This window comes from Nicotiana tabacum, chromosome 23 (assembly GCF_000715075.1).
Source record: "Nicotiana tabacum cultivar K326 chromosome 23, ASM71507v2, whole genome shotgun sequence".
In the NCBI taxonomy this organism is placed as follows: Eukaryota; Viridiplantae; Streptophyta; class Magnoliopsida; order Solanales; family Solanaceae; genus Nicotiana; species Nicotiana tabacum.
The window spans coordinates 15470290-15483536 of NC_134102.1; the positions used below are offsets into that span (position 1 = coordinate 15470290).

The window sequence follows — 13247 nt, forward strand, 5'->3', positions numbered from 1 at the left end:
GGAGGGAGTATGAAATTAGTCGATATTCACATAAACTAACCCGAACGCGACTGATATTAAAAACAAATCACTGCAGTTATATTTTTTCGTGGTTGCGAACGTATTATGTATATTATGTATATGCAATATTTTTCAAGTATATACATAATTTAAATAAATAAATACATCCAACCTCGTCAATATATGGACTACGTTCACCTATCATAATGTGGTGGTAATTGTGCAAAAACAAAAAGAAAGTGAAATTGGTGAGCATTTGGACAGTAGTTGGAGTCGGATCCGGTCAAACGAGGTCACTGCTAATTCAAAGTTAATGCCATGTGCCCTACTCTTCTATCAATTCATTCAGTTGTAGTATTCATTAACGGTGTACTAAAAAACTTTTATATTATCAGCTCATCAAAAAACAATTACATTTAAATATTATAAAAAGTAACATTAGAGACATGAAAACCAAGGTAAATTACGTGCCACAACATATTAAAGTACACTTATAATGTAAAAGTTTTGTACAATTGAGAGGGCGGCACTAGAGTATAGCTTACAGTTTTGATCGAACCAAGTAATTTTGGTCAGTTTATGAATTCTTACAATAACTTCAAGTTAATAATTAGGTTCACGGTAATGAATTTATTAATACAAATACAAAATCTTAGCAAAAGTTACTAGGTTCATGAGAACTCACATCTTAGCCTCTAGGTCCGCCATCGACTTTGGTCTAAACTTTTACATTAGTAATTTGTCAACTCAACGACTTAAAATGACTTTAATTCTGAACGTATAAACTTTAAATCCGCAAAATCTCGTACCAAATAGTTGCAAGTTACATGCATGTGCACGTGCGTCTGATGCTAGTCATTGACCTTTCCCCCTCTCTCGAGAGACTTTCGAGATACGAATGTGCATAGGATATTACATTAATCAATTCCTCATTTACTTCTATTCAGCATTCAGCTTCGACACTGTCAAAGTTGCAGTCCTTTACACGTTAAGGGATCTATATATAACACCCTAGGACTAGTACATTTTTCTCATCCCAAAACAAAGAAATCTCCTAATTAGTCTCTTAGCGACTGAATAATAAGGGTGTCGGGATTCTATTCATCATTGCTCCTGTGCTGTAAAAAAGTGCAGAGCAAATTAGAGTAGAAACATTATGGGGTTCAAATGGATGAATATGTTGTTGTTTTGTGCGTTATTTGTCGTAGGAGCAATGGCTGCTGCACCAAAGAAGCCAATGGATGTACCATTTGGAAGAAACTATGAGAATAGCTGGGCTCCTGATCATGTCAAATACTTTAATGGTGGCAGTGAGATCCAGCTCTTCCTTGACAACCGCACTGGTAAAATATTACTCATTTCTTAGTGTATTAGCTTTCGAGCTGTGGAAGCATAGTGTAGGTTGTCCCCGTCCCGTCACACCTTTTGAATGCGGCTCTTTCTCGAACCCTACGGGATGCCTTGTGCACCGAGCTACCCTTTTTAGTGCATTTGATATAACATAAGTCATTTTTCAGGAAAATATCTATCGTTTTTATAACGGAAATATTTTCCAAAGTAAAGGGATAAATGACTTTGCTTTCTTACGGGAAAAAAAGTGACTTTCCGCTAGCTCTACGGTTAGACATTATTGTTAATCTTTAGTACTCAAAAATTTCATTTAAACCCTCTCCGATTTGCTAATACTATTATTAACTTTTACTTAATGTATATTACTTAAAATAGATATTCAATCGGACCTATTTACTAGCTATCGCTTTTGTTTTGCATCTTTCTCCTGGATTTCATGTTGTTTATATTTTTCCTATGATTTCTGTGATGATACTGATATTGTCTCCTTTTGTCTTTTTGTTCTCTTGAACCGAGGGTATTTCAGAAATAGCCTCTCTACCTCTTCGGGATAGAGATAAGGTTTGCGTATACACTACCCTCTCCAGACTCCACTAGTGAGATTTCACTGGGTTGTTGTTGTTGTTGTAGATATTCAACCAACCAAACATCGGAACACATTAATTTTTCATGGAAATATTTTTTCCAAGTATTAGCTCCACATTGCTGATCTGCTCCATGTTGTCTGTAGTATAATGTTATAGTTTTCTTTCTTTTCTTTTTGGTATTGATGTTATGGTGAAAGTATAAAAAGTCAAAATTTCTGATTTTGGTTTTGTTTTGGGACATAGGAACTGGCTTCCAATCAAAAGGATCTTACCTATTTGGGCACTTTGCTATGCACATAAAGATGGTTGCTGGTGATTCTGCAGGCACTGTGACTGCTTTCTATGTAAGTCTTAGCATAAAGTATATTAAATTATTAATATAGTATTATCAACAACAAACCTAGTGGTCCGATAGGTGGGGTCGGTGTAGATTATTATATATATCGATATCGCTTGACAATAATATAAAGTAAATATTAATTTGCAACAAAAAGTAAAGTCGTAAAAACTTCTACAGATCCCGACTCAATCTCATATACAAGTTAAGTTGTGATAATAAGCTGACGCCCCTTGTACAAAATAATAAGTTGACGCCACTTATACAAAATCTTGTGTTTCTGGCTTATTTATTAGTTTTTGTTTGTCCTGGAAATTATATTTACGGTAAAAACTTACCTGTATCGGGTGTTTACACTCAAACAATGAATGTAAGTCATATGTCATGCACAAATTTATCAATTAACCATGATTTGTTGATATGTATTCTTACTCTAACTTTTAGTTAACAAAATGACTGGTCGGGTGTAAAAATCCGATACGGATAAGTATTTACCCTATATTTACATTTATTGCAGTTGTCTTCACAAAATAATGAGCATGATGAAATAGATTTTGAGTTTTTGGGGAACAAAACAGGAGAGCCATATGTTGTACAGACAAATGTATACACAGGAGGGAAAGGTGACAAAGAGCAGAGGATTTATTTATGGTTTGATCCAACCAAAGATTACCACACCTATTCTGTTTTGTGGAATCTCCACCAGATTGTGTAAGCAACTTTATTTCATGTTTCTATTGCGGTTTTTTATTCATTTTCTGAACCCGAGACCTCTAGTTAACGTTATTCATCCTACCACAATCTGATCTAATGTTACCTTCTCATTTCCTTCCCTATACTATAATACTTAATTCTAGAATTAATTTCTCAAATGATCATCAAATTTATAATTTTTTCTATAAAGATCATTAAACTGATTTTTCTCATTTTAAAATTATTGAACTTTTGATTGGTTACTAAGAAAATTATTTCGGCCAGAAAATCAATTAAATATGACAGGAATGCCAAGCAAGCATGTCAAATCAGCTAAAACGTCATTTTGACGTAGAAATGACATCAGGTGGCTACTCAAAATGCTGATGTTTAATAATTATTTAATTTTTTGAGATAAAAATGTCCTGAAGCTACGATTGTTTTTTAAAAAAATTCATTAAATATGATCGGGATGCCATGTAGGCATGTCAAATCTGCTAAAGTAGGCACGTCATTTTGACTCCAGCAAACTTTGGACGTGTTTCATTGCGACCCCTTTATTAATTTGACCCATTTTGACGCGTCCAAGTTTAACCCAACCCTTTCATTACCCATCTAAAATTACTGAACTTTTCATTTTAAAATTACTAAACTTTTAATTGGTTACTCATAAAATATTTTCGGGTCAAATAGACATGTCAAATCAATTAAAATGTTATTTTGGACGAGTTACATCATGACATGTTTATCAATTTGACTCGTCCCCAATCCGTTTGTTTGACACCTCTACTTGTAATATTTTATGATAAACTAATTAAGGGCATGCAATATTTATTGAGACTTGAAATTAAACATTGTGAAAGAGGAGCCTTGGACCAACTATAAAGTTGTTTTCGTGTGATCTATGGGTCACGAGTTCAAGTCGTGAAATCAGTGTAGACTACCTACATTATGCCCCTTGGGGTGCGGCCCTTCTCCGAACCCTGCATGAACACGAGATACTTCATGTATCGGACTACCCTTTTACTTGAATTAACCACTATATGCATATATGCAGGTTTTTTGTAGATGAGTACCCAATCAGAACGTTCAAGAACAGCAAAGATTTAGGAGTCAAATTTCCATTTGACCAACCAATGAAGATATACTCAAGTCTATGGGAAGCAGATGATTGGGCAACAAGAGGTGGACTTGAAAAAATAGATTGGTCAAATGCACCTTTTGTTGCATCTTACAAAGGATTTCACATAGATGGATGTGAAGCCTCTGTAAATGCAAAATATTGTTCAAATCAAGGCAAGAAATGGTGGGATCAAAAAGAATTTCAAGATTTGGATAAACAACAATGGAGACTTTTACGTAGAGTAAGGGATAAATACACTATTTATAACTATTGCACTGATAAAAAGAGGTTTGCAACTATGCCAAAAGAGTGCAGGAGGAATAGAGATGTGCCTAGAAAATCATCAAAAAAGTCTCCTTAGGTTACGACGGTCGTGCTCGTCTTAGACTTGGTCGTGCTCTTTGGGTCGGTCAAGCTCATGCGACATTGATGCCAGTGAAAAATACTTTATTTTATTTTTTAAACAATTCTACTTAGGTTGTGATATATTTATGAGTTTATTATATGCATGAAGGTTATATTCACAATGTTCAAATTATTGTGTGCCACATATATATGTGTATGTGTTGTAAGGCTACAATCTCAATAATTAATAAATTCCAATATTCATTCAAAAAGGAAAAGTATTGCATATAAGGAGCTTCAATTTCCATATATAAATACATGATTTGTTCAATACTTAAATGATGTTCAACATTTAGAGGGAAAATAAAGAAAAATATTCTCCTCTACTTTTAGGCTTCCTTCTTTGCTTGATAAATGTATGTACATATTTTTTCCCAAAAATGAAAAATGTAAGTATTATTAATTTCATATATAAGTATAAGCAAAGCAATTAAAAGCTTAATTGATTTATGCATTTTTTACTTTTTTGCTGAGATTTCCTTTTATGTAAACCATTTCTTCACTTTAAATTTGAGATTTCGATTGTTGAACTAATTTTGTCTTTACATACAAGGGGCCAATGTATATTTTGGTAGATGGTGTCGATGCACCTACTTTTTCAACTTGAACTCATAAAAACAAGGCTTAATATTTATATATTTATACATTCTACTATTCTAGTACTGTCCAAAATGACATTATATTGGACTTTACAGGTAAGTTCGAATGACAAAAAAACTATTGTAATATGTTAAAAACCAATGTGAAATTAGTATACCTACCAACTGCGATGAATCACCTAAATACTCAACTCAAGGGTTCATCGTCTACAATATATACATTAAAAAAAAATAGACCTTCAACATGTATCGATTGTATTCATTCGCGCAACGAATACAACCAAGGCAAAATAGAGAAATGTAAAAAAATTGAATGCTCTTGTAAGAGTCGAACTCAAGAGCTCCGTTCACTAAGCGGGTGCTCCAACCAACTAAGCTACGAGAACTTGTTGCTCTCTTATTTCAGTTCAAAACTTCTTCAAATATCCCATAAATCTAAATAAAGTAGGGACTTCAAAGCTTGACTAACAAGCGAGAAAATTTACTTTGAGAAAGAAAAGGGGTGCCCTAGCTGCAATAAAAAACAGCGCTAACGAGCAAGAAAGGCCCCCTTACTATAGATAGGGCGTTAGCACTTTACTAATAACATATATAGGGCTAACTTTTTTCAGCTTGATCGGAATCGATTCTATGATTGAATAGCAGAAGTGCTACTTAGTAGTAGAAACTCGGAGAGACGAGCAAAAACAGTGTATATGTTTGTTGTATCATGTAATTTTTCCTTATTCCTTTAATTTTGGTTATCTTAATTGTTTTATGCTGTCGATACCTTTCTTTTCTTCAGTATTTTTGTTATATATATACTCTTTATTTTTTTTCAAATGTATTTTTGAAAACACTTTTCTTAAACCGAGAGTCAATCGGAAATAACCTCTCTACCTCACACAAGGTAGGTAAAGTCTACGCACACCCCACCCTCCCTAGACCCCAGTTGTGGGTCTGATTTTCCGACCCACCCCTCTAGCTCTGCCCATGCATTGGCATATGTCCTAAACACAAGCTATATCAAACATGAATAGAGAAAAATAAAAAAAACAAAGGATTCATATAACCGACCCCAACTAATCTGGGATTAAAACGTGGCCGTCAATACAGCAAGAAGCAGTGTAATGAGAGCCAATCTCATTGAAACCTACAACTAAACTACTCATACAGGATGCACTGCAGTTGCTATACTATCCAGCATCCGCCTTCCTAAGCTGTTGTCTCCAGCATTGACGCTTGAAAAATAACAAAGTCTAGCAGTTTAGCATAAGCGTACAACATCAGAGTTTCCATAGAGAATATCTCCACTGTCCCTGAGGTAATACCTCTGCTGCTGCTATGAGCAGATGTCACATTCATTAAACCGTGTTTTTAGTCAATAAATCGAACTGATATATGTGATGCGTGTGTGTCGCTTGTGCACTCTTAGTCTAATATACATATACATAAATTTACATATAGAGAGAGTGTCACGCGTAAGAGGGAAATAGGCTTTAAAGCTCACTTGCGCAAAAAATAATGAAGCATTGTGGATAAATGCTCAAGCCCCTGCATGCCAATTGTTTGTCTACTACTTCTTATGTCCGATACCAATCAATGTAAGCTGCGGAAAAATGGATAATTTAGTTAGAGGAAACTATTGAAAGATCACAAACTCGTTGAATGGATATTACTTAAGATTCTAATCGTGTACTCACAATGTTATTATCAGGCCGCCTCCAATAGAATCCCTGCAAAATAACTGGTAGGATGTTGCACGATACAAGAACGTAGATCAGCAATGCGTTAGTTCCCATCCATTTCAGTGCTGTAGTCCAGTGTCTATAACCCCACACATCAACCTATAAAAAGATCAAACCGTTTAGCTATATAACAAAAGAACTGACATATTTACCAGCCCTAGCATTTCTGGAATTTTTGACAGAAGCAACTACCCTTAAAGGTGAAGTACGGAAAGGAAAAAGGTCAAAATAGTGCCTCAGAATACCAAAATTATCCTTTTAAATGAGTGGTGATGAGAGTTTCCACATATCTTTTCGTTCTCTCACATTATAAAAGAAATGAACTTTAATAGCAGGTGGTTTTCTACATGTCATATTTTCCACAAAAGAGAACGGTGTTGTTGGTTTTTTATCAAAAGTTCTAGGAGAAGTCATGTTTTACGATAAAACCAGATACCAAAAATAACTACAAAACTTTGCCTTCATATTCAGATAATACACAAAGAAAGGCCAGTAGAGATGCATAGTGTCTAACCATCATATAGACTGCAGTGAAGAGAAAGCCAGCGGCACCAGCAGTAACACACATATAACTGAAGGAGTACAAAACCTTGTTCATATGCATCCCTAAATGAAGTGAATGAAAAAGAGAAGTTAATAGAAGAAAGAAACTGGATCTACATCTAAGACGAATACTGTATATTTACTCTCTTACAGTAAACAAATATCTGAATTTGTAGCATGAATAAGAACAGAAAATTAAAAGAGAAGATTACCGAGGCAGTCACAAGTTAAACCCAACAGTACAAGACAAGAGGATGGTATCAACCATTGTTGAATTCTAACTTTATGATCCTGGAATACATTAGGACAGAGCAAAAAAATACATAAATTTATCATCCCAAGAAAAAAAATATTAGACATCAAAGAGAAAGCAATAAAAAATGTTTACCTTGAAATGGATACTGATGTGCCCATAATGCAAACCAATGAAGCAAGTTACAATAGCCATTAATGAGCTACAGCAAAGTAAAATGAGCTTAATTTACAAAAATTCAACAAAAGAAACAGCAGACGAGCGTGACAGCGGAAAGGGGCTTGACAGCTATGTTGCGCAAGACGCTCCAAAAATGTTTGCGGGTGCGTGTCAGATCCTTCAAAAGTAGAGCATTTTTGGAGGATTTGACACGGACACGGCATCATTTCGGAGAGTCCCGCGCAACATAGCTTGACAGAGAGACACAACATAATGATGTTTCTACCAACGTAACAAAGACAAGGAGGTACCAATAACAAACCTCAAAAGTCCTTCCGGGTCAAAAGGGGCTTGACACCATGCTGGAGCATCTAGAGGAAGGGGACCGTAGTCAGGGGAGTTGAGACTGCATTCCTGTTAAGGAAATAATCAAGTATTTTAAACATCAAGGAATGCCAACAATGGAAAGAAACAAAAAGAGAAACTTTGAAATACTAAGGACTTCAAGAGGAAGAATACTTTTGATCGTCCATAAATGGGTCTTGTATATAAGTGCTGAATACCCAATATTTTTCGATCAATCGCTCCAACAGCATTACATGCCGGCCCAGTGTCTCCCCGAACACCACATTTCACCTTCAAAGGGAAGATAATCACGTTAAGGAATTCCCTCGCTTTCATTTGAAAAATGGGATGTGATCCCAGACCTTATGGAAAACTAAAATAGACAGCTAAACACAGTGAACAACTTACTAAGAATGTCTTTGTTCTGGAAGAGGATGCGTTCATTGGCATCTGATACTCCCAGTCATTAACATATAAACCATAGAACAAAGAAAGGTATAAAGCCGTAACCATTATCGCCATGGCCCTGGAAACACCAAAATGGAGAGAAAAAGGAAATGAACAAACGGTAGAGTAAACATTAAGCATAAAAAAATTTGACAGAAGAATGTTAAAAACTAAGGTTATATGTGAAACTACAAAAGAAAAATAATTTGAACCAAAAAAGAAAAGGTATGCTTGAAGTCATTTATCTTTCACAACATATATATACACACACAGACACAGACACACATACAAAAAAAAAAAAAAAGAGATACTGCAGCCCATACCTTTTATGTAAATCAATGTCTTTACACAGACTTTAACAACTGATTGTTACTAACTTGTAGTATAATTTACTTTGAAGAAATTACTAATTAATTTCCGGAATTACATTGACAAAATCCTGTGTAATTAGATCTGAATAAGCATTGTCACATCCCATTGTTTCCCCTACCAATATACTGTTTGGACATACTAATGGAGCTCCTTCGCATTTCGACAACTCTAATGCTACTCGTCTCACCCTTGGGATGCTGATATAGGAGATTACCAAAGCACCAGTAGACATACTAATGGAGCTCCCTCGCTCCCTCCTGATGGAACACTATGAGGACTAAATACTCACCGTCCTATGGGCATTTTGTTAAAACGAAAAACCATATTAGTGAATTTCTATACCTGATTTAAACAGAATAACCACATTTTAGTGCGTGTAGCCATTGGGAATCATCCTCGAGGCTCTCTGTCAATACAAGAGTTTGCTATATAGTATATAGTTTCTCTACTATTAAATTTTGAACAGTTCCTGACTTGAGGACCATTTTTTGAACACAATCAAAGTTTCACCACCAAATCAAGCTGATTTTATCTTTAGTCAATAATATGTTTTGCTCAAGATAAGTGAGACAGATTGGTCAAAAAACGTTAGTAACGACTACCTTTAAGTGACAAATAGTTTAGATAATCTTTATGGACAGAATGGTCAAAAACTTGGAACTTACCATTGTTGATGGTATCTCTTCAACAAAGATTGTCCTGAATTGACTTTATTATCACCCTTAAGCCAAATTTCGCACATTGCTGCCAACAAAAATGATATTGCAATTCTCTGAAGGAAAAAAAAAAGTTCAGAATTAGTTATCCACTTTAAGAACATGAGAAACACAAGTATAAAACAAAACTAAGATCAAATATAATTATCATTTATTTCACCACTGTCAAGGTTGACGAAACCATACCTGTAATATACCCATCCATCTGATTTTCTCAATGTCCACTCCATAAGTTAGATTTTTGAGACCATGAAAATAGCCTCCTGATTATATAATACAAAACCACGTCAGATTCATACTTGCAAGCCATGTATCTAATGGACCAAACTAATGGCTTGCCGCTTCCTGACAAACCTACGAACAGCTGTTGAAACATATTAAGTTACATAGATGACTAAGAAGAGCACCTTGAAGAAAGAGTCCAAGGATTAAAAGCTTAAGTCCGCGGTGCATTGCTTTTCTAGTCGCAGTCAGTCTGCAGGGCAAATTCTGTAAGCCAAAAACAACTTATATAAGCATAAGTAGCAAAAATATATAAAACTCAATACACTGGATTGCAAAAACAAGCTCCTGATATAAAATCATACAATGTGCCCTTCACATCTTGATTCACAACTGTCCGTATACAAAATATTTAGAAATAAAATTTGCTATAAGATCAATATCCACATTTTTGCTTTGGCTCAAACGATAAATCCGGCTACAAAACTAAGTTTAGTAATCTGACATTTGTGTCTGTAAATATATACCTTGTATGCAAGAGCGAGTGATACTCCAACAATAAAGAGGAAAAATGGCATGACAAAATCTGCCAGGGTTATGCCATTCCATGGTGAATGATTGATAGCCGGATAAAGTCCACCAGCATATTCCACAAATATCATTAACTGCAAAAGGTGTAACCAAAAGCAAGAGAGGATAAGATGATAAGCTTTAAAAGAAAAGAACCAAATTGCTCATTCAGGTTTTAGGAATTAGTTTCACATAAACAATAAATGGGTAATCTTACTTCCCCAAATTGCTCATTCAGGTTTTAGGAATTAGTTTCACATAAACAATAAATGGGCAATCTTACTCCCTCTTTCACACGCGCAAAGAATTATCTATTGTTATATTTCCCTCTTAGTAATTATTAAAATTATACTGTATATAAAAAACCTGTAAAGTCAAATAAGACTAGCATCGTTGCCTGGTAACCCATGTTCAGTTCCATCTCCCTTTAATGCAACTTTCTCATCACTTTCCTGTAACCTCCAAAATGGTACATTCTGCTGAATTTCCTCGATTTTGCTATAATTAAAACATAAGACCTTTTCTTGAAGCCTTTAGGTTTATGAATCACAATATCTTAGCTTTTAGTACAAAATTTTAGACATGTTTATCAAGTCGAACTAAGATACTCCTAAAAGACTGTTCATTATTAAGAATAATGGAGTGCATTTCTCCATTAAACTTCTGCATAAAAGTCAAAATCTCTTTTTCACCAAGTCATCATATTACGTCCGAAACATCACCAAAGTCCCTACTTTTTCTATCAACTCATGTTCACGTTGTTTCAATTCAATACAACGTAGACCACAACACCAAGTCAAAGAATATTGAACTAGCTATAAATCTATCTATACTATAGTATGCGAGCTCCTGGAGCAACTAGCATAAACAAATCACAAGTTGCAGGCCAAAGTTGAAGAAACCAAACTAAAAAGCTGTGAACTTTAAATGCCTCAAATCCAAATAACTCCATCCCAAGAAAATGCCAAAACAAATAAACCAAACATAGACAGAGTCAACACTACGCACACATTGAATCAATTAACTATAATCCTTAATGCCAAACTAGTTACCCTAGCTATATGAATCCTCTATATACCTAGTAATATACACATTAAAAAAATTAAAAAAAATCAATAAAAATGATAAATGAGAAAAACACTAGGTGATTTCTTACTATTTGGCCGGTAAAATAGTCAAGGTGCGCCCAACCTGAACCCAGGGTGTCATCGGAAAATTACATTGTTTAGACAGACAAAAATTATCTTTTTTATGTACATATACTATGTATTGCATCCTCTTATTTACTTCTTTGAATTTTGCGCCATGAAAATCCTAGCTCGGTTACTTCGTGACCTGGACACCACCGTTATTAAAAGAACAAAAGAGGGTAAAATGAGAAAATTACCGCAACAGTGATACCGCGAAAAATGTCAAGAGAAAGAAGGCGGCCATTTCCACTTCCACTTGATGTAGTACTGGAACCAGTCTTTGGCCTGGTGCGAAAATGGTGGCCAACACAATCGGCACTTGATTTGGGCAATGTCGTCAAATTTGGAGATGTCAAAGCAGTCAATTCCAAATCATTATTCTCCTTTTGTCCATCGTTTGTACTAACATCAATTATCCTATTCGGAGAACAAAAATTCTTAACTTCTCCTTGCATTTCCACATTATTTTCCCCCTGTTGTTGTGGATCCCACCTTGATCTTGGTACCTCATTCTTCTCCCTGATTAATTGATAAGATCCCATCTCCTTTTTTGTCAATTTTTGCAACAACAAAAAAAAATCTTACGCGTTTTCAGACATAGCCATTTCTCTACTCTGCGTGAAACTTGCAAAAGAATATCAGATGGGTACAAAATAGTGATTTGATTCTTGTATAGTAATAAATCTGCAATGAAATTTGCAGGTGTTTAATTTGTTTCTAAAAATGAGGATATAAAGAAAAAAATGTATAATGGGTATGAGAAAGTGAATAATTCAAGAGTTCATACCCACCAAACAAAAAAAATGAAATACAAGAACCAGCACTAAAAAACTACAAACAGAGGATAATAAATGTACCCTTCTCCTTTTTATTCCTATTACCAAAAAGCAAATGGTAAAGAGGGCACGAATGTATATGTGTGTGTAATAAATAGACACATATGCAGAAATATAGAGAGAGAGCAAAAAAAGAAGGGGATGAGAGAGTGATAAGAAGAGGGTGTGTGGGATTTTATATATAACGCTTCAACTGGAAAAATGGACAAATATTTTTACTACTAGGAGTCTACTACTTTTTTACTATTTGAAGGTACTTGGTTGGTTGCAAATAAAGTATTATATTGCTAGCTGAAAAAAATTAAAAGACTATATATAAAGTGTAAAAAAATTTTAATAATATGAGTTTTTGGGGAAAAATCGTGATGTGAGTGACAGTACAACAGTACAACAACAATAATAACATCCAACTGTAATCCCACAAGTGGGCGATGTGAGCTACAATGAATCTCCTAAAAATCTCAATAGTGTACGATTGGTCCAGATAATATCATATCATATTAAGAGTATATATGAGTTAGTTTAGTCCAACAGTACTACTATTAAATTATCAATATTGTACTCCCTCCATACACTTTTACTTGTCCACAGCGGACTTTGCCCTCACTTAAAAAATAATAAATTAAGTACATAATTTACTACAATACACACAAAAATGATAGTAGTTCAAAAAATTTTGAAAAATAATTTAGGAGACGCATAGTTCATGATATCGGTAAAACGATTTTTTTTTTGTCTTTCTCTTTATTTGTTAAAATGAACAAGTAAAAATA

General features: G+C 34.6%; 2 protein-coding genes across 2 annotated transcripts; one reads left to right on the forward strand and one right to left on the reverse strand.

Moving 5' to 3' along the window:
• Window positions 1–1030: 1030 nt before the first annotated feature.
• On the forward strand, window positions 1031–4576 carry LOC107808205 (xyloglucan endotransglucosylase protein 2-like). Its single transcript, XM_016632697.2, has 4 exons — window positions 1031–1343; window positions 2181–2281; window positions 2792–2985; window positions 4025–4576. Exons 1-4 carry the CDS (start codon window positions 1157–1159, stop codon window positions 4449–4451), a joined length of 909 nt encoding a protein of 302 aa, XP_016488183.1. The 5' UTR covers window positions 1031–1156; the 3' UTR covers window positions 4452–4576.
• A 1544-nt stretch (window positions 4577–6120) lies between these two features.
• On the reverse strand, window positions 6121–12628 carry LOC107808209 (uncharacterized). Its single transcript, XM_016632701.2, has 13 exons — window positions 11836–12628; window positions 10406–10543; window positions 10064–10145; window positions 9843–9919; window positions 9606–9712; window positions 8530–8647; window positions 8296–8412; window positions 8099–8190; window positions 7753–7819; window positions 7577–7655; window positions 7336–7427; window positions 6777–6920; window positions 6121–6682 (listed from the first exon to the last, which is right to left on the reverse strand). The coding sequence occupies exons 1-13, from the start codon at window positions 12178–12180 to the stop codon at window positions 6650–6652; spliced, it is 1491 nt and encodes a 496-aa protein (XP_016488187.2). The 5' UTR covers window positions 12181–12628; the 3' UTR covers window positions 6121–6649.
• Window positions 12629–13247: the final 619 nt, after the last annotated feature.

What these genes read in the sequence shown, in the direction of transcription:
- LOC107808205 (XM_016632697.2), top strand. Translation starts at nt 1,157, where the DNA reads ATGGGGTTCAAATGGATGAATATGTTGTTGTTTTGTGCGTTATTTGTC. An exon ending in CTTCCTTGACAACCGCACTG is followed by an intron (nt 1,344 to 2,180) that starts GTAAAATATTAC and finishes TTTGGGACATAG; the next exon opens with GAACTGGCTTCCAATCAAAA. An exon ending in GCACTGTGACTGCTTTCTAT is followed by an intron (nt 2,282 to 2,791) that starts GTAAGTCTTAGC and finishes CATTTATTGCAG; the next exon opens with TTGTCTTCACAAAATAATGA.
- LOC107808209 (XM_016632701.2), bottom strand. Translation starts at nt 12,180, where the DNA reads ATGGGATCTTATCAATTAATCAGGGAGAAGAATGAGGTACCAAGATCA. An exon ending in CACTCGCTCTTGCATACAAG is followed by an intron (nt 10,146 to 10,405) that starts GTATATATTTAC and finishes TTTGGCTTACAG; the next exon opens with AATTTGCCCTGCAGACTGAC. An exon ending in CCATTTATGGACGATCAAAA is followed by an intron (nt 8,191 to 8,295) that starts GTATTCTTCCTC and finishes TTTCCTTAACAG; the next exon opens with GAATGCAGTCTCAACTCCCC.